This window comes from Eufriesea mexicana, unplaced genomic scaffold, assembly GCF_001483705.2.
Source record: "Eufriesea mexicana isolate 0111107269 unplaced genomic scaffold, ASM148370v2 scaffold2646, whole genome shotgun sequence".
Taxonomy (NCBI): Eukaryota; Metazoa; Arthropoda; class Insecta; order Hymenoptera; family Apidae; genus Eufriesea; species Eufriesea mexicana.
The window spans coordinates 2,628,660-2,649,665 of record NW_016910740.1 but is presented as its reverse complement, the minus strand read 5'-3'; the positions used below and the strand labels follow the sequence as shown (position 1 = coordinate 2,649,665).

At 32.8% G+C, this 21,006-nt stretch overlaps 3 protein-coding genes across 3 annotated transcripts in view; 2 read left to right on the top strand and 1 right to left on the bottom strand.

The window, feature by feature from the left end:
* sdk (sidekick cell adhesion molecule) overlaps positions 1-14,039 on the top strand; it is a 70,400-nt gene extending 56,361 nt beyond the window's left edge. Inside the window, exons 2-29 of the mRNA XM_017904080.1 lie at positions 509-604; positions 1,654-1,833; positions 2,931-3,141; positions 3,588-3,761; positions 4,069-4,277; positions 4,507-4,657; positions 4,970-5,097; positions 5,233-5,343; positions 6,156-6,275; positions 6,379-6,534; positions 6,606-6,732; positions 7,018-7,319; positions 7,407-7,592; positions 7,681-8,975; positions 9,111-9,339; positions 9,415-9,717; positions 9,787-9,967; positions 10,048-10,263; positions 10,350-10,546; positions 10,624-10,820; positions 10,887-11,126; positions 11,210-11,407; positions 11,481-11,622; positions 11,704-11,982; positions 12,721-12,878; positions 12,974-13,136; positions 13,204-13,532; positions 13,608-14,039. Of these exons, the coding sequence (XP_017759569.1) occupies positions 509-604; positions 1,654-1,833; positions 2,931-3,141; positions 3,588-3,761; positions 4,069-4,277; positions 4,507-4,657; positions 4,970-5,097; positions 5,233-5,343; positions 6,156-6,275; positions 6,379-6,534; positions 6,606-6,732; positions 7,018-7,319; positions 7,407-7,592; positions 7,681-8,975; positions 9,111-9,339; positions 9,415-9,717; positions 9,787-9,967; positions 10,048-10,263; positions 10,350-10,546; positions 10,624-10,820; positions 10,887-11,126; positions 11,210-11,407; positions 11,481-11,622; positions 11,704-11,982; positions 12,721-12,878; positions 12,974-13,136; positions 13,204-13,532; positions 13,608-13,850 (6,521 nt within the window). The 3' untranslated portion in view covers positions 13,851-14,039. The remainder of the gene's footprint in view (positions 1-508; positions 605-1,653; positions 1,834-2,930; positions 3,142-3,587; positions 3,762-4,068; positions 4,278-4,506; positions 4,658-4,969; positions 5,098-5,232; positions 5,344-6,155; positions 6,276-6,378; positions 6,535-6,605; positions 6,733-7,017; positions 7,320-7,406; positions 7,593-7,680; positions 8,976-9,110; positions 9,340-9,414; positions 9,718-9,786; positions 9,968-10,047; positions 10,264-10,349; positions 10,547-10,623; positions 10,821-10,886; positions 11,127-11,209; positions 11,408-11,480; positions 11,623-11,703; positions 11,983-12,720; positions 12,879-12,973; positions 13,137-13,203; positions 13,533-13,607) is intronic.
* Positions 14,040-16,154: 2,115 nt separating this feature from the next.
* On the bottom strand, positions 16,155-18,324 carry LOC108550281 (aaRS-interacting multifunctional protein 2). Its single transcript, XM_017903984.1, has 4 exons — positions 17,964-18,324; positions 16,885-17,034; positions 16,589-16,799; positions 16,155-16,519 (listed from the first exon to the last, which is right to left on the bottom strand). Exons 1-4 carry the CDS (start codon positions 18,114-18,116, stop codon positions 16,155-16,157), a joined length of 879 nt encoding a protein of 292 aa, XP_017759473.1. The 5' UTR covers positions 18,117-18,324.
* Positions 17,564-21,006, top strand: part of E(bx) (nucleosome-remodeling factor subunit NURF301 E(bx)) — a 13,643-nt gene continuing 10,200 nt past the window's right edge. The window contains 2 exon segments of the mRNA XM_017904079.1: positions 17,564-17,870; positions 19,855-20,906. Of these exon segments, the coding sequence (XP_017759568.1) occupies positions 19,868-20,906 (1,039 nt within the window). The 5' untranslated portion in view covers positions 17,564-17,870; positions 19,855-19,867.

The following is a 21,006-nucleotide window of genomic DNA, read 5'->3' as shown; positions in this document are numbered from 1 at the left end:
GTCAACTCTTTTATACCTAATATTGAAATTACCCAAACGTTAATTAACCAAACAAGCTTACAGAAACTAAGCTTCTTTTCCTCTTTTCCTAAAAATGTTTGTCGAAATTTGAAAGCAAAGAAATTATAGTTACATATAAAATCAATGTTTTTCAACCGCGAGAATTTCATTAAAATGATTAAAAAATATTCAATATCTTGAGGAATATGATTTAACAATAAAATAATCGATAAAGATTGATATGACGAAGCTAAATAAATCAAAATTCAAGTAAATAATAATGAAATTAAGGTATCCAAGTAAATAAAAGTGAAATTAAAGTGTTCCAGTAAATCAAAATTTTCTTTCTAACAATTATGGTGTTCCGCAAAGATCTGACTAGTCTTAAGGCGAGTCGCCAGGCAAAAAGGTTGAGAAACGCTGACATAAATCATAAAATCAATCTTCTAGCTAATAACAGCGTAATTGAACCACATATTGGAATTCATTTTTTTCGATCTCTTTGCAGAGACCCTCCAGGAACCGCGCTTCACCACTCAGCCTTCCAGCAGCGGCAATATTCTTAGCGAAAATCGAACGAAATTTCTGCAGTGTCAAGCGAGAGGTAAGTAGGAAACGTAGCACAGGTACTCGAGAGAATGACCCGGAAGCGATGATTTCGAATTTGTTAAGAACTCTCCTCCATTTTACCACGATATAACATCCCTTTTGGAGCCGAGTCGATTCGAGAATCTTTCACCCGAAATTTTAAGTTCCTACCTTAAATTTACTTTAAATAGCAACAAAATTTCTCTCCATCTCTCTTAACGATATTTAATCAAATTTTATTTCTTATAGAAAATAAAATTAGAATGAGACTCCTTTCCCTTCCTGTTTTATTTGATAACAGTTTTAATAACAGTAGGTTATGCGATTATCGCAAGTCACGATAAATTTTTGTGTTTTAATGCATTTTTCATACCTCGAATCCCAATTTTATCTACATTGCCAAAATTTCCAGCGTCTTTTTAATATCCCATTGTTCTCATGAAATATCGGGTAACAGCCGGATGAGACGGTGGCCAGATGAAGCCTTATAGTTACAGCCTGGTGCTGTAACATGATAGTATGACCCTGTACTAATAGTATTAGGTCGCTGTATGTTGCATATATTCCATGAGCAAATGAGAAAATACTCGTAGTATTCGTGAACAAAATTAACACCTCGGATTTAAGACATAATTAACGCCTCCTAAAAATCCCGTAATCTAATTCGACAAAAATACTAAAATTTGAAACCACTCTAATAGCTGTATAGTCGTGACAAAATTGCAAAATGTAGAAACCTTTTCCAATTCTCTAATTAATTTTATACCAAGAAATCAATACCATTCGATATTTCATAAAATATCCTTTTATTTCCACTCTTCTAATGACATTTAATTAAGCAGAGATGTTTTTATCCATCAATAATAAATATCAATAATAAAATACACGGCTCTAAGATAGAACAGAGGCACTAATAAGCTAAAAATCGTTTTCTCGTTTCCTTAAACGGTGCAAGAAACTCGTTAGGCGAAACACAGTGCCTCCATAAGAAGGATTCATTTTCAGTTTGACGAAAGGTGGGCTGAAGCTCGGGATTAATGGTTTGCGTTCGTGTTTTGTTCACAGGAAATCCCCAGCCAAAGTACAAATGGTTCAAGGATGGAGTACCCCTCAGCAACGAGCTTACTTCGGAGCCTTATTTTCGAATACAAAGTACACGTAGGGAAGACGCAGGAGTATATCACTGTGTCGCCACAAACGACGTAGGGTCTATATTTAGCGAAAGAATTACATTTGCAGTAGCCTGTACGTACAAATTAAATATGTCAGACTCGCGTATGGTTAGCGCCTAATTAGCGTCTAATACGCTGCTCGAAATAGTCAGAGAATTCGCCAGCTCCGGGAAACTCGTCGTCGAATAATTTATTCGATGCTGGAAAATATCGCTGTAACCTGTGCATAAATAAATCTGCTCGATTAACAAGATTAATTTTAAAAGGCCTCAGTGATACGCGACATCCGGTCATTTAACTGATTTGTTCTATTATCGTCTTTTAATCTTCCATGCTGAAACTTTTATACCTACCACAATTTCTACCATCTTGTTTCCCTCGGTTTTTTCTTTTCCCTTTAACCAACGCACGAATTCCTGAATATTTCAATCGATTATCTTCTCGCTCGTTTATTTATTCATGGCTCGTCGCAAAAGGTAAAATTAGACCGAGAAAAACTGGTAGCATTAATAATGCAACCGAGATAATGTACAGGACAAAGATAAATTTTTATCTTTCAATTTCGATTTAACGATTCGATTTAAATTAATCTCGCGTTAAATGCAATTATCGTCGCGCGATTTTGCCTTTTATGTAATCCCCACAAATCATGCCGAGTTCCATTAAAGACACCCGAGCTGTTCGCTAGATTTACGATGTTCCCTGAAAGAGTCGGCTGCAAATAACCAGTCCCGAGTCCAGCACGAACCGTCACAGTCGTCCATGATCTAACGATACCAATTAAGAATAAAACTCCCAGACTTTACGTCGCACATAAACAACAAACTTATAAGACACCGATCCGAGCCGACCTGGAAAGCCTAACTCTCTCCTCGTCTAAAAATCAACCACTAAATCCCGGAGGCCTTCATTCGCGCCTCTATTCTCGGCAAGTAATGAAACCCGGAAACACGGGAAACGAAAAACGTGCAATTTCGAAGCCGAACGACGCATGGCCGACTGTAAATTAAACGCGCCACGTTTTATTGCTCCAACATTCGATATCCATCCGCGTTCTCCTCTGCATCACCGTCCAGGACACGATGCTCTGATTATCGCGAGCAGCGTATTTCATCGCGGTCAGCTCGCACACCGTGACGAAAAGTAACACCGTAATATCATCCTGTCCAGATATGGGGGTGTTCGAGGACCTCACAGAGAGAATAGTGAGCGTGAAATCGGGCAGCGCCGCTGTTTTAACGCTGCCACCGATAGAGAGTCATCCTGCACCTGACGTTACATGGTTCACGTCCGATGGCTCGTTGTACGGCATAAAATACGCGTCTGTCCATCACACGCTGCTTATCCTGAACGCGTCCGAGGCTGATCAAGGCCTGTACAGGTTGGTATCGAGTGGACAGGCTACTTGGTCGCACAGGTGTCCGGATTTTTGCCAACTTCAGCCTCTGCTTGCTGTGGCCATCGATTCTCGGACCTTGGAACTGGATTCACCGAGCGTCCTTGGTGTTCCTTTACGATTTATCACTGAAATCTCGCGCGCTTGGTATTTCTCCATGAAATTCTCTGAAGTCACCTGTCTGGATAAATCCGTGACTTCGGAAGAAATTCCGCGTATCGCGTATTTTTACTTTGCTTCGGAGATATTGCCGTTTAAAATTCTGGACCTCCATAGTTCTTTTATTCCTGTAAAATCCTTTTTTATCCGTTTCGTTCTGACGGATTCGTAAATCGGATATTTTGCAACGCGATCAATGAAAGGACTAAGATTTTAGATGCAATTTAACAGGGGTCCTTTTGTAGTTTAATGATAATTGATCATTTGAACAGGGCCAGAGCCATTAACACGCAGTTGGGTAAGGAGGAGAACAGCCCGTTTTTCAAACTGCAAGTCACGGGAGATGCCAACGCTGAGGTGGCACCCAGTATCATAGTGAAACCACAGGACACGCAGATCATCAAGGACCAGGACGTTACTTATATACACTGCATAGCTAATGCTAGGTAATTTCACGAACATCGCCTAGATCCTTGGTTCTCTTTTCCTCGTGTACCTATCCAACCCACGTGCATTTCTTCCCTCAGTTAGGAACAGAGATCTCTAGGATCATTCTATGAAATCTTCCAGATTTCTAATTTCATTTCATTTTCTTGCCTGATCGCCTAAGCGTAACATCTTCTAACTATCTAATTGTCTAATCGTAGCAGATTTGAATGAAACATGGAAAGCTTGGAAGTTCGGAAGATTAACTGAAATTCGCGTTTGAGGTATTTTCAGAGGGACGTTTGAGATATATTCGGGTAATTCTAGGTCTCTTCATGAATTACGAACTTTGTGGACGAAAGACGGGATCCCCATCGAGAACTCGAGGATAACGTACAGTTTTAACGACTCGTGGAATAGAACTTTGGCGTTGATATCGGCAAACATAACTTACACTGGAGTGTACTCGTGCCACGTGGACTTAAGAAGCGGTGGATTCCCCATAGTGAACGCGAGCGCGAAAATTACTGTATACGGTAAGCATTCGTCAATTGCTATGATACCACGAGGATCTCGAAACTGACGATTATTAGACGATATATAAAATTATAAAAATAAAATGTGTATCGAATGAACAAAATTATTGAAAGGAAAAGTGTCTGAAAAATTTAAACTTTTGGATATTAAGTTGATTTTATGAGTTTTTATATTTGAAAACGATGTGACTGATTGATGGTTCATTGTACTTACGTTATGACTTTCCAGAGAAGCCAACGTTTATAACGGAATTGAAACGAGAGACTCTTAGTGATTATGGATCAACTGTGACATTACCATGCGATGCTGTTGGTGTACCTCCTCCTAAAATCACGTGGTTCCGAAATGCCGAACCTGTCGATCATCTTCTCGGATCTAGGTATGCTCCGTGTAAAGCAAGTTAAAATCTGTATTTTCAATCAACTACCAAGGTAACATCGTCTTCGTATATACACCTGATGACAAAAGTTAGGAAACAGAGCAATTATTTACAAATGTTTCTATATTCTTTATTTCCTCAAACGATAATAAAAAATATATCTTATTCTTGGAATAAAATAAAGAATATACAAAACTCACAAATGTAAATTACTTTAATTGAACTCCATTGATTTGTGTTTGAACTATCTGGATGGAGATTGTGTTCACCAAATTCAAAATGCTTCTTGTAACTTTCTACGTTCGTTTGTAGATATGCAATGGAAGAAGATGGCTCCTTGACGATTAAAAAGTTAACCATGAGTGATTCAGGAATGTTCCAGTGTCTCGCTTCCAACGAGGCTGGCGAAGCATCCAGTTATACCTGGCTGAAAGCAAAAAGTTAGTATATAATCCGGTGGAGTTATACTAAATCATGCAATGTATTATAATTATTCTTCACTTTTTTCTTTTGTTTTATCATTTAAACGATATTTGTTTATACTTATCATAAATGACGTGTTTTTTGTGGGGCAGAAGGATTAGAAAGCAGTCTGAAAAACAGAGTTGCCCGCTGGGCAGCTGGCTACAATGTAGTCAGAGTTCGCCAATCTGATCGACGTTTTAAGTTCTCTCAGTATCCAGACAGTAAGATTCTAATGACAAGTCGCCACGAAATATCCACCTTTTTTTGAAATTACTCCGGGCACTTGCTTGACGAATGCATATCACATCACAATGTTTGCTTTTACCATCTGTATCCATGTTTTCTTTTTTCTGGTAGTATAGTGAATACATCAGCAAAGCACGATAGTCTTTTTGTGTGTAAAACACGTCCTTTGAAAAAATAAAAAAAATTAAAATGGCATATTCAATGAATAAATATATGTGTAGTAACATTAATACTAGTACAAACAAAAGATATTGTTCGTAATACATTATGTTATAGTATTCCTTATTGCTTACAACAAAGTTAATATATTTTTACCAGTGTTTGAAAATTTAAATAAACTTTTAATCTATGCACGTATTTTCGATACAGTAAGCAGATATCAGATATATCGTGAATAGCACGTTCCTAGATTAGGAAAATATTTATAAGACAAAAATTTTGGAAACTAGTTACTTTCGTAGTTACGCTATAGAGTATATGTAATTTAACTTTTAGTAAAAATAAAATTACAGTAATAGAGTATCATTATAAATTTAAATCAGATATGGTTAAATTCAGCGTTTTCCATTGTATGAAAATTATTCTTTTCCTCGCGTTAAATTATTTCATATTTCTTAATCAGTTTAATATATTTCCTAGAAAAATATCAGTAAATGATACACTGGAAAGCACTGAATGGGGAAAGTTTATTTTTTGTGATAGATTGTTTCTGCCTTTTTTGCGTGCATGTATCCAATTCCTATTGCTCATACGCAAAATACTAATACATTTAAATTATTGTTTTCAGCATCAGGACCTATCATGGAAAATGGTCCACAAAATCAGACTATATTAGATGGGAAAGATGTAACACTAACATGTAATGCTGTAGCAGCTCCAATACCTAACACTACATGGATTTACAATGGTACACTAACTACTCAGTCAGATAAATAATAATTTATAATACAAATAATTAGTATTAGACATATTATATGCAAATTTGACAAATAACTTTAATTTATCAATAGATACAATGCTTGTGGAAATCGCTGGAAGAGTACAAGTTTTAGATAACGGAGATCTTTTAATTGCTGCTGTAAAACCAAACGACGCCGGAAAATATACATGTATTCGAGCAAACGAAGCTGGTTCTGTAAATGATTCAGCTTATCTTACTGTTTTAGGTAAAATATACTTTAAATGATTTATATACATCTTCCTTTTTTTTTTTATATAAAAATCGGGTTCGTTTCAGTTCGAACACAAATTGTTCAACCACCTGTTGATACATCTGTTCTTCTTGGCTATACTGCGGAATTACAATGCAAGGTCTCCAATGATCCAAGTGTTTTATATGATATAGCATGGTTTCACAATTCACAGTACGTATTAATACATTTAAAGTCAAGATACTTACATTAGAATATATAATTATAAAAAAGTAATAGTAGTATCCGACTTTCACTTTTGATTTTTCTTTAGATGCAACATACTTAATCAGTGAAAGGAAAAATTCGTTATATTTATTCTTTTTTTTATAAAAATTTCATCTCTGTTATTTATAATGCACGTTGGATAATTCATGTTACGTAAAACATATTACATAATTAATCATTTTATTGTAGAAATAAATACTAATAATTATAATATATTTGTTGCTTCTGTAGAGTAATAAATACGCAAGCCAGTCAAAGAGTAAAAATGCAAAGCGATGGTACATTAGAAATAATGGCTGTTCGTGCTTCCGATGTGGGTGAATATATGTGTTCCGTGGTCTCTCCAGGAGGAAACGAGACTCGATCTGCACGTCTTAGCGTAATCGAATTGCCGTTTGCACCAATAAATGTAATGGCCAATAGAGTTGAGCGAATTTCTCCCCGCACCATAAACGTTAGTTGGGTTCCAGGTTTTGATGGAAATAGTCCAACAAAAAAGTTCATCGTTCAAAGACGAGAGGTTTCAGATTTAGGTAAATAAATATAAACTATACATTAATAAAATCCTAAGCTTCCACGTAAATCTCAGCTCGTATATATTCATATTTTAATTTATGTAGGACCAATACCTGATTCTGCGTTAAATTGGATCACTGAATGCAATAATGTTTCGGCACAAAGTCGTTGGGTAGTATTGAACAATTTAAAAGCTGCTGCTGCATATCAATTTCGAGTAACTGCAGAAAATAGCGTTGGTGAAGGACCTCCTTCGGATCCTAGTAATGTAGTAGTTCTTCCTCAAGAACGTAAGTGATAGTTAGAAGAATATAAAATTTAATGTTCGATGCTTAATAATTTGCCAAAATTTAATTAAATTAATGAATTTTACTGTAGCGCCGAGTGGGCCACCAGTAGGATTCGTTGGTTCCGCTCGATCATCATCAGAAATAATCACACAGTGGCAGCTTCCATTAGAAGAGTATCGAAACGGCCATATTTTAGGCTATGTGTTAAGATATAGATTGTATGGTTACAACGACAATCCTTGGACAATACAAAATATTACTAATGAAGCACAAAAAAATTATCTTATTACCGACCTAATTACATGGAAAGACTATATTGTGCAAATAGCAGCGTACAATGATAAAGGTGTTGGCGTTTTCACAGAAGGTTTGAAGATTAAAACTAAGGAGGGAGTACCTGAAGCTCCACCAACTAACATAAAGGCAAAAGCCATTAATTCAACAGCAATAAAAGTTTGGTGGAAACCGCCGAACCCGCAAAAAATCAATGGAATAAATCAAGGGTATAAATTACAAGCTTGGGTCGGCCATAATTTTACAGAAGCGAATGAGTACAAATCGATGACCGTGCCACCTAGTTTATTTGATCCTCTTGCAGAACAAAGTGCCATTATGACCGGTTTAAAGAAATACACCTTATACAATATAACTGTATTATGCTTCACTGATCCAGGCGATGGTGAAAGAAGTTCTCCTGTTCAAATTCATACACGCGAAGATGTACCTGAGGAAGTAGAAAATTTGCAATTCGAGAATATAAGTGATCGTTCACTTACTGTTAAATGGAGTCCTCCGCTAGAGGTCAATGGACTTCTTACTCTTTATCAGTTAAAATATATGATCAAAGATGTGCCAGATTCTTTACGAGTAGAAAACTTTACATCTGATATTCTCTCAGCTAAAATTGAACATTTACAAGCAATGACACATTATAGATTTGAAGTTGTTGCATGGACTTCAGTGGGTCCTGGAAAAGCAGCAGTAGCTGTCATTCAATCAGGTGTTGAACCTGTTCTTCCTGAACCACCTACTAAATTGGCATTGTCTAATATAGACGCATTCTCCGTTGTTCTTCAATTTACACCAGGATTTGACGGAAATTCGTCCATAATAAAATGGACAGTGCAAGCACAAACCACTCGTAACACAACATGGTATAATATATACGAAGTCTCGGATCCTGATGCTAGTACAATCACTGTAGGCGGCCTAATTCCATTTATGCAATATAAACTACGTTTAATAGCTAACAACGTTGTCGGTTCTTCTCAACCTTCTGAACCAACGAAAGAGTTTCAAACGATTCAAGCACCACCGTCACATCCTCCTAGGAACGTTACGGTTCGTGCAATGAGCGCTACAGAATTGCGCGTTAGATGGATTGTAAGTGTCTTTTTCAATAATACACGGAAATTGATACCTGGTCTAATAAGTCAATAAGTTTGTTGTTTAATAATATTTAAAAATTAATACCTAATTGTTTACTTTTTTTTTATTTTATTCATTTTTTTTTAACAGCCATTACAGCAGATTGAGTGGTACGGAAATCCGAGGGGATATAATGTTACTTATACCGAAGTGCGAACGAATAAATCGAAAAGCATAACTATAGAAGATCATACAGCGAATTCCTATATTTTAGAAAATATGGAAGAGTATGCTCTTTATGAAATTGTAATGCAAGCATTTAATGACGTTGGGTCATCAACAATAAGTCCTAAAGCAGTTGAAAGAACTCGTGAATCAGGTGAGGTGTATAAAATACGCTTGTATAGCTTAAAAAATATTCCTATATTGTTAATGCACGATTTTTCTTCCTTAGTTCCTTCGATGGGACCTATTAACGTAGAAGCTAATGCAACATCTTCCACAACCATATTAGTTAGATGGGGTGATGTTCCTATGGAACATCAGAATGGACAAATAGAAGGGTTTAAAGTTTATTATGGTGCAAATGCTAGATCAGCATTCCAATATAAAAACATTCCTAGTAATACAACATTTACCACAACTTTAACAGAACTTCGAAAGTTTGTTCAATATCATATACAAGTTCTAGCTTATACGAGACTTGGCGATGGTACTTTAAGTACTCCACCAGTTAGAGTACAAACATTTGAAGATGGTAATTCTTATTGTTATAACTATAACTATTCCTTCGTAAAAAGAGTTAAATAAATTAACATTTTTGTAGCTCCTGGACCTCCGTCGAATGTATCATTTCCCGATGTAAGCTTTACTACTGCTCGTATCATTTGGGATACTCCAGAAGATCCGAACGGAGAGATTCTCGCCTATAAAGTTATGTTTCATTTAAATAATAGTCAAGATCATCAATTTTCTAAGGAATTTCCTGCATCAGATAGAACTTTTAGGTATAATTAACAATATAGTTGAGAGAAATATTAAAAATTAATATCAAATTTATGTTATTGAATATGAATGTATCTTACAGAGCAACAGGATTAGAACCAGAAAAATATTACATGTTCTCGGTAACAGCACAAACGAGATTAGGTTGGGGAAAAACAGCATATGCTCTTGTTTTTACTACAAATAACAGAGAACGACCACAGGCTCCATCGATGCCACAAATTAGCAGATCACAAGTACAAAGTAGACAGATAACATTTACGTGGACACCTGGTCGTGATGGATTTGCTCCATTAAGGTAAATTTTTCATTAAATACTTTAAATTTAATGTATCATTCTTTTATATTACATAGTACTTATATCTAAAATTCTGTTTTTTGTAGATATTACACAGTACAGCAATCAGAAAATTCAGGACCATTTCAAACAATTCTTGAAAGGGTAGAACCAACTTTAACGTCTTATACAGCAAATAATTTAAAACCATTCACATTCTACCAATTTCGAATACAAGCAACTAACGACATAGGCCCTTCAACTTGGAGTACAGAATCAGTTCAAGTCCAAACTTTACCAGCAGGTACATACAATTTTCTTTTTATCTGTATTAAATTTATTTGATTAATATGTGGCACTTATAGTAATGTAAACTTGTAGCACCGTCTCGAGGAGTTACTGGGTTAAAAGTTGTTCCAATAACAACATCTAGTATAGAAGTTCATTGGAATGCAATAGATGAAGTATATTGGAGTGGGGATCATGAAACTGGTGGTTATCGCGTCATATATCAACCAGTTTCAGATTTTCCGATAGCCCTTCAAGATACACCGAAGGAAGAAGTTTTAGGAATAAAAGTAATATGTATAATTATAGATCGTCAAATTTAAATAAAAAATATTAATTTTTTTTTAATTTGATAGGCTACGAAAATTGTTTTAAGTGATTTGACAGAAGATAGGTATTATGAAGTAATAGTGTTACCATTCAATTCTGAAGGAGAAGGTCCATCAAGTCCTCCAGTAACTGTATATGTAGGGGAAGCAGTTCCTACAGGAGAACCACAACATCTAAAAGCAGAACCAATTTCTTCTACAGAAGTACATTTACGTTGGAAACCACCCCAAGCCAATATGCAAAATGGAGATTTATTAGGCTATAAAGTAAAACTGTTATTACTATTATATATAGAATTTATCATGTTAATCAAACTTTTAAACAAAATTATTTATATCTTTTATTTTAGATTTTTTATTTAGTTACTGATTCTCCTCAAGATTTAGAAAATAAACAAGAGGAAGAAATAGAAGTTGTACCAGCATCATATTTAACTCATAGCTTGGTGTTTTTAGATAAATATACAGAATACCGTATTCAAGTATTAGCTTTTAATCCTGCTGGTGATGGTCCTCGGACTCCATCTATCACTGTTAGAACTAAACAGGTAATTTAATGATAATTACGTTGAAATTGATACCGCTATTTTTTTTTGTAAAAATATATTCAATTTATTACAGGATATACCTGGACCACCATACAATTTACAATTTTCAGAAATTACAATGACTAGCCTTCGTGTTTCTTGGGAAGCACCAAAGCTACGAAATGGTGAAATAGTCGGCTACATTGTTACATATGAAACAGCAGAACAAAACGATCGTATGCTTTATAATATAAAAATTATTCGAAACATTTAATGTATAAACAGTTGCTTATACACCATGTTTTACATTATAACAGGTTTTAGCAAACAAGTTAAACAAAAAGTGACAGAAACAAGTTTGTTAATCCAACCTTTGGAAGAAGAAGAAACATATACTTTTATGGTCCGAGCGCAAACCATTGATTTTGGTCCGCCTATATCCGGAAATGTCACAACAGGTCCACAAGAAGGTTCACCAATGGCACCTAGCAATCTTGCTGTTACGAAAACAGTATCTAGTGTTGAATTACAATGGACTAATGGAGCTTCTGGAAAAGGGCCTATTCTAGGATACTATATTGAAACACGCCGAAAAGGTAAATAATACAAAATATTTTAGCACTTATAGAATACCCCAAAAACTGAAACAAGTATTACAGAATTCGTGAAAAAAGTACATGAAAAAAAATATATTTATACAAATGAAAAATAAAGTGATAAAAACTTCTATTCTAAATATAAAATTCCAAATAGTATTATTTACATTACTAATATTACCTTTTTTATAATCATATAGCAATGGAAGAGTGGCAGCATTGTAAGTGTCAATGCACGTAAATATATTGAAAGTCGATTATGTTAGATGATCTCAACAGTTAAATATGATTTTTATTAGTGTTAAAACATGGCTTCTTGTTTGTAATTAATCTGATTTGTTTAGTGGTATTTGTACTGTTGATTGCATGATGATGTCATAGCATGAATTTCCATAAATTCAACTAGAAATTCATGAAACATCTTAACTTTGAATGCTGCTATATTTTTACTGTAATAAATGAATAGCTGAAGTTAGATGACGGTATTCCTATAATTTTAACTTTCCAATTCCTACATTTAATACTTCATTGATACCCTTAAAACATGTAATATAGAGCATACAATATAACTTTGCAAGTTTTCAATTGTCATTACTTTCTGGAAAATAAGAAAACGATCAAATATATTATTCTTTCTTGTAGCATATAATATCAAGAAAACCTGCAGAAGTTTTTGATTGCATTTTTCTTTTTATTATTAAAATCAAATAAATGTTATTATTATATTTGTAATTATAGATGACAGCCGTTGGCAGACAATAGTGCGCAGTAGTAATGGACCATTAACAGAGTATTCTGTATCTTACCAAAACCTACTTCCATCCACATCATATTTGTTCAGAGTAATCTCGTACAATCGTTATGGAATTAGTTATCCAGCATATTCCACAGAAACGGTAAATGTAATTGCTATATATACATTTTCATAAATATTTTTAAATACTAAATTTAAATACACACCACTTAAATACACACCAATATATTTTTTCAGATTCTAACTCCATCAAAGCTCTATCTTGAATATGCATATTTACAACATAAACCGTTTTATAGACAAACCTGGTTTATGGTTACTTTAGCTGCTGCATCAATTATAATCATTATAATGGTCATAGCGGTGCTATGCGTTAAAAGTAAAAGCTATAAATATAAACGTAAGTATTAATAAATATATTCTGACACAAAACATATAAGTTCATAATAATGAAATAATTGTTTTAGAAGAAGCACAAAAGACACTTGAAGAATCTATGGCAATGGATACAGACGATAGACAGGAATCTGATTTAGAACTTTATAGATCAAGACAAGGAGGTGGTGGTGCTATGAATATGGCTAATGCTTGTGGTACATTAGGTAAAAGAAACACTTTAGCAAGGAAATCTATACATCCTCCTCCTCCTACGATGTTAGGTAAATCACCCCCTAGACCTTCACCAGCTTCAGTTGCGTATCATAGTGATGAAGAAAGTCTGAAAGGGTATGACGAAAATCCTGATGATAGTAGTGTTACAGAAAAACCATCTGAAATTAGTTCAACAGATTCACAGGTAATATTTTCATTTCTTAAATACATGAAATGTATGTAACATAAAATATCGTGGTCTTTACACTTTATATTATAGGGATCTGAAAGTGAGAATGAAAGTGTACAATCGGATCCACATTCCTTCGTAAATCATTACGCTAATGTTAATGATTCTTTAAGACAGTCCTGGAAACGTCAAAAACCAGTTAGAAATTATTCATCATACACCGATTCTGAACCTGAAGGTAGTGCTGTTGTCAGTTTAAATGGGGGTCAAATTATTATGAACAATATGGCAAGATCGAGAGCACCATTACCTGGTTTCTCGTCATTCGTATAACTCGTTTATAATAAAGAATTAAAGCTTTTGTTAAGTAGATAGGGTGCCGAATTAGCATAACATTTACGATGAAACTAAAGTATATACGTGCTGAATAACGATTGGTTTTAAAGCAATGGAGAAAGTAATAATTTGAAAGAGAAATTTAAAAAATTATTAAATACATGTAAAAAGAGAGTGGTGGTTAAAATTTTAATCATTTTCGTAAAACAGGATAGTAAGTATTTTAAGAGTTCAGCACCGAAATTGAATACACAGAGTTAAAGACTTACGTTGAAATACAAATTCACAAGTATTTCACGCACGCTAATGTTTCGTATAGTAATTTCAATATGCTTCTGGCACCATCATATTGTGATATATTGAAATACATATTATTTATAATTTTAGATAAAGTCAAAATGTGTATAATGAATATTTTTTACTTTTATTAAGTGAAGTTAAAACAAAATCTTGCATGGATCTCGAATAAATAATGCTTGCGCATGTTTTAATTGTAAGGATACATTGTTTAAAACAATCTGTTAATATAACGTATTAAAAATGCAATAGAATAATATTATTAACAATGAAAACGATATCGTAACGAAAACTGCCAGAAACAACCACGTAATCAACAAACTCCAAAAACAAAATATTTTGATATTACTATGAATATAGTAAAATCAACTAAATTGTAATTCTTTAAAACATATGACATAACAAAATAATCAACGAATGTACTATTCACATGATAATTGATATGAATTCTTTTAATGTTTTTAATTGACATTTGTGCGATAAATGAAAGGTGTATAATATAAGATATCAATTTACATGTATAAACAGTTCACAATCAGGCCTATCATATCAATTTGGATTAATTTTTATAGACTAAATATGAGTCTGATAATATTATTATGTACTGATTAAATAGTAAACATACAAATGTTTATGTAAAATGCAACTGTGTGCATTTCTATCTCTAAGAGACTTTGTTTTTAATATTATTATGTATAATGTACATACAATTTATATAAATTACGGAATAGCAGATATTGATACAACACTTGTACATTTAGTGCACAGCTTAGGCAACATTAGATAAAATTTTATGCTGAATAATCTTTAAACGACATATATTTATCTTCTTCGAATAGATATCTATCATTTATCTCCATCCTCTTTTTTAAATCATAAAATGGAGAAAAAAAAGACGTGGCTTTAATGCATCAACATTTGCATATAAAAGATATATGCAATCTTATTTAATTCACCATAATATCATTAATTCATTTGTAGTATATAATATTACACTTACAGTATTGTAAAACATTATCATAGACAGACTTATTCAATTTAGGACAGTAATTTTTTTACCACAATGCATTTATTTTATGTAATTATTCCTTCATAACAAAAAATATTATTTTAAATGTGGAAAACATTTCAGACTGATATCGATGCGTGAAATGTTTTTCTTTGCTTAATACTTATTTTACAATAAAGCAAAATTATAGAAAAGATAAACAAAATGTTAAAAAATCATAGAAATTATAAAACAAATTTTTAAAAATATTCTTTGATAATAAAATCTGTAATATTAAAATTTAGAAACATTATTGGAAATACAAATAATGTCAAATTAATGAAAATAATTTAATAATTCAAACAATGGCAGCTATATTTCTAATAAATTTAATATGACAATTACTGATTGTAGGTAATTGCTGAAGAAAAATGATAAATTATACTTAAACTTTTAATTTAGTGGTTGATTTCAATCAAATGTAGCCATAATAGAATTAATGTTAATAAATTGCATAAACTAGATTGCAAGTTATTTGATATACATCTACTTTAAAAAATAATGACATTTTTAGTATTATATCACATCCTTTCTCATATTAGAAGACTTGCTTTCTAGTTCTTACTGTGTAATAACATAAATTTTTCTATTTCTTAGCATCAAACATTAATTATTATCATCACTGTGTCATAAACATTTTTTTTTTCTAGAAGTGAAAATACGATTATTCTTACAACACTGCCAATAAGCATTAATTCAAGCATAAAATTATTTTTACCCACATTTTTATGTATTAGTAAGAGATTTAAGCAAACCATATTTTAAATTATTATACGTTACTTGTACAAGATATTCCAAGTACACGTTAATATTTTAATAAAATTTATATAATTTTATTGGCAATACTTCCTTATAATTTTGGTCAATTATATTCACTAAGTTTTGGAATATTTTTAAAACAATTGAAACTGTGTTCATATAAATAAATAATAAATGTTTTAATAAGAAATTTTTATTTATACAAAATGTTTTTCACATGCTTCAAACCATTTATTAAGTTTTGATGGATACTTCTTTGGAAAAAGTTGTTTAATTGTACACCATGCAGCAATATCTGCTATATCAAGCTCCTTTGTATCTGACCAATTTACATTTAACTTATCAGCTATTAATAACAATATTTCTTGCTTTTTCTTTAATGATTCTTCAAAATATAGAGAATGACATAAATCTAATACTAAATCAATAGAATTTACTTTTTCTACACAAACAGAATTTTCATAATTATGAGTATTTATTAACCTACTTAAATATCTTAGAAAATTTGTTTCCCCAGTTATATAATAACTATGTAGACCTGATATAAGTTCCATATCTTCAACTGGAAATAAAATCTTTTATAAATGTACATATTTTACTAATTAAATATTTCTGTAATTACATTTTTTACCATTTTTCCAAATCAGAAATAGATCAATAATATTATTCTTAGAAGAAGTTGTAGTTGATAGGTAATTAACAGATCCTCCTTTACTAACACTTGAATGAACATAAGTTTGTACTTTGATATCAGTATCCTTCCACATTTTTTGTAATGCAGATATAAAATAAGGTGGTCTTTTTGGATTCACATTAATGATAAGCTTCACATTAACTAGTTCCTGTAAAAGAGAATAGTAATAAACTAAATTTTTATTTGTACTTTTCACTTGAAAGATAAAAAATTTTATTTTACGTTAATATTACCTGACTCTTTGAACTTTTATCGAGTTCTATAGTTTGATTTGTTTGCTTTAAAAACTCAGAAAGTGTTGAAACCTGTTTCTTAAGTCCTGCAAGTTGTACCAATATTTTTTCCTGTCTTGTTTCTAATGCATTATACTCTGGTAAAGGACTCTGAAATAAAAAGTTTCTTTAAAGTACATCATAATAACATCTATATAAAAAGTTAATGTTTATTCAAATATAAATCTAAGTAAAAGGAGTAAATTAACTATATAATTCTAAAATAAAACTAGCATTATTTGATATTTCTATGTAAAATTTATAAATTATATCTTAAATTTTATAAGTAAAATACAATTTTTATATTTCTCAAACATTACCACAAAAATATATGCCTTCATGTAAAAGATTATCATCAAATACACCATATAATTACTAATCGATTACTATCTCCACTTCTCAATTTAATATAATGCTATGGCAATATAGTTTTTCATCAAATATATTGTAAACTTTGTTTCAAGTTAGAAAATGTTAGTAACATTTAACACAAAATGGACATATTTACTAATTACATCTTAGAAAAAAAATGTCTAAAAACACAGGGTTATGGATCATAGATTTCATAGTTCACCAGTAACATTGTTGATTAATGTCAGTAAACAGCTACAAGGTACATACATCTTTTTACTGGGTTAGGTTTTACATGTGTTTGGTTATACAACTGTACTTTGTAGCTTTCAGTGCAGTTCTAATTTAGTAAGCTTGCCCTTCTATACTAATTATCAGCGCGTTCCCGCTTATCCTTCGAACAAACTGAATTTTTCATGTACCGTAACCGCGTAGTGTCCTGTTAGATGAAAAATTGGAGGGGCAAGCATCGATCAAGCCTGTAGAACCATATTCCCGGTCGATCGTGATTAGTGCTTGTGGAAATTTTGGGAGGAGTCATGCACAACAAGCTCGAGACAGAAGAAACATTCATAGCTACCATGCTCAATAAACGCGTGAGTAAACCATTCATTTTAGTTAACTAGCAATATTTTCTTTCACGTCGGCAGGATAACAGAAATGATGAAAACCTTTAAAAAGCTGATAACCTGCTCAGTGATATCAGGCACGATCTTGTTCTCGGCTTCCGTATGGTCGTCTGTTGATCGTTCTTCATGAATATTTCGCATTTCGTACATCGTTTTTCTATGATGCAACGTTTGTGGCAGGGAAACAATCGGTTTTAACGTATACATCGTCATTTCGTTACGTATTTCGTTCGTTATTCCGTGATTAATTCGTAAAAAAACCGTCGATTCGTATTCACATTCGATCGTTACACTCTCGTTCGTTTTTCGTATTTCTCGATTTTCGGTAGACGGCCATTTTTATTCGATCCCCCCTGTCTCCGTTGTATTTCATGCTAGTGCTAATGCGTTCCTACCACTGACATCCGTTTCAAAGATGGCGCCATAATTTTTGGTAAAATTACATCATATGAGAATCTTACATTATTTGTACTACTGTATTTCACATCCTTTTCTATGTATTATACTTTAAAAAATTGTTTTATTTTTTTGTTTGTTACCAACAAAAAGATTAATTAAGAATTATTTTCTTGTTCATTTAGGAAAGAATTTCGAGAATACATTATTATAATATAGACAAAACTAATTTCATAATTTATTGTTAATAAATTTCATTTATTCTTATAAATTTTAAATTTTTATTTTATTATTTAACAAAATGTTTAACAAACATTGAATTAATCGTAATATCACTATATTTCTTTGATTGGCAACTTCTATATTTTTCAAATTATTAAACACATTAGAAAATACAATTTATGTAAAATTTTCAGTTTAATGGAATTTATTTATTTTTTTTTAACTATGTAACAATAAATATTGTTAAAATTACAACATATATTGAAACAAAATTGTGCAAGATGTGTTTAAATTTGATAGACTCTTAGTTTCAATTAGGAAGATGTCGCGTTCATCGCTAATTTCTTTTAAATTAATTGAAATTTATTGCTAATTAAATTGTATAATAAACATGCAAAAAAAATTTTCTTTGATATTAAGAACATTAATTTTTAATTAGTACGCTACTACAAGCTAAAAAAATGTATACCGACCAAACGACATACAAATTGGAATTACAGTGGTGTCCTCTGTCGAAGCTTCTTTATAACTAAGGTTAGATTTCCCTCTTGCGGGTAACAGCGAATTCGTTTGATTGTACATGCATGATTAATTGCATAATTTGTTTAACATAAAAAGTGTAGTGAATTGAAATAAGAATAATTGTGAAAATACAGGAAGTAAATAAAGAAAAAGAAAAAACATATTTATCGGAAGTGCGGTTAGAATCGCGTTCTTCCAACCGCGCATGTCGCCACCTATTGTTGATCTGACAGGCTCTTGTGTAGTTACGGTGAAAGCGATTGGATCTTCTGTACGTTTCGTGAGAAATTAAAAAGTAATCGACTCGTTTTTACATTACATGAATCTTATTGAAACTCAGTTGAGGGGGATGTGTCGAGTTATAGATTGTTATAGATAGGAGAAACGAAAATTTCATCAGAGATTTTGTCTACTTTTCGAGTAGATGCGTTCGAGGCCAGACATGGCGGCGATTCGATGAACCAATTGCAGCAGCGCTCTCTTAGAAGATCAGATATTGTAAATTCCCCTTACATTCGCGTCAGTGAATGATTCTGTACTTATTTTGGTTGTTACTGGTAGTAATACAAGTTCTTATCACTATTGGAAAGTGTTTGTCGTTTGTCGACAGAAAGGTAGAAGCCACGCAAGATCGTATCGAAACGTTCATCATGAAAGAATTGTGTTTGGTCACGTGACCGTAGCCGAAAAATGGCGCAAAGATCAGAGTACAAACATGGGTTCCATTTCATTGCTACGGTGTCATTTGTATTTGTTTACAAGCGCGCGTTTTTACAAACCACGTGTTAAGTAAGTGCCATTTCGTTGACAGTGCGTGACAGACAATGACGGGGAGAGGGTCCAAGAGACGGGGTCGACCTCCGAAATCGGTGGTCATGGAAAGACCCAAAAAGTTTCAGTATCATCTTATGAAGAAGCCAAAATACTTGCAAAACAAGGGTTCGGAAACTCCAAATTCACAGCCGAGTACACCAACACCCTCGAGACCGTCATCGCCAGTCGAAAGCGAAGAAAGCAGACGTAGCACACGAACTCGAAAATCTCGAGGACCCAGAGACAGACATTCGCGCAAAGGTGGTCATTCAAGTTCTGGTGCATATCAACGCCGAGGTTACAATCCAAATGTTGATTATCATGATTCTGAATATCATTATGGGTCGGATTTTGGAGATGAGTCCAGTGAAAAAAGTGAAGTTGAAGAAGACCTTCTGCAAAGCGATGTAGACTCATCTGAAAGTATAGAAGAACCTGATCCCTCCAGTGACAGTGACTTTTCTCTCTCCAGTTATAGTACTACTAGTGGCACACCCCGTAAGACATTACTTAGTCAGCAAAGGCCACCAAGTCCAGAGCCATTATGGCTTCAGAATAGGGAACTGCCACTATTAAATTTACCTAAATCTTCAGATGACCTATTAGTCCCTAGAGAACTTGTTATGCCATGTTTATCTATCTATGAAGTCTTGAGACACTTTCGTACATTAGTACGTCTTTCAGCCTTTAGGTTTGAAGATTTCTGTGCTGCACTTATGTGTGAAGATCAAACCAATCTATTGGCTGAAATGCATATTATGCTTATTAAAGCACTTCTTAGAGAAGAAGATTCTCAGCAAACACACTTTGGTCCTCTTGACCAAAAAGATTCTGTGAATGTTAGCTTATACTTTGTGGATTCTATGACTTGGTCAGAAGTGTTACGCTCTTACGTGGAAAGTGACAAATCATTTGATCAAAATATTTTACACATTTTAACAACATGTGAATATCCTTTTACTTCTGTTGAAGATAGAATCAAGGTGCTACAATTCTTGACAGATCAATTTTTAATTACAAATCCAATAAGAGAAGATCTGTTGCATGAAGGTACAATAAATGGTATTTCATATTGTTTTATTTCTTATGTATATTTATTTTTATATAAAGTAATTTATAAATGTATATATGAACAATTATATAAATTATT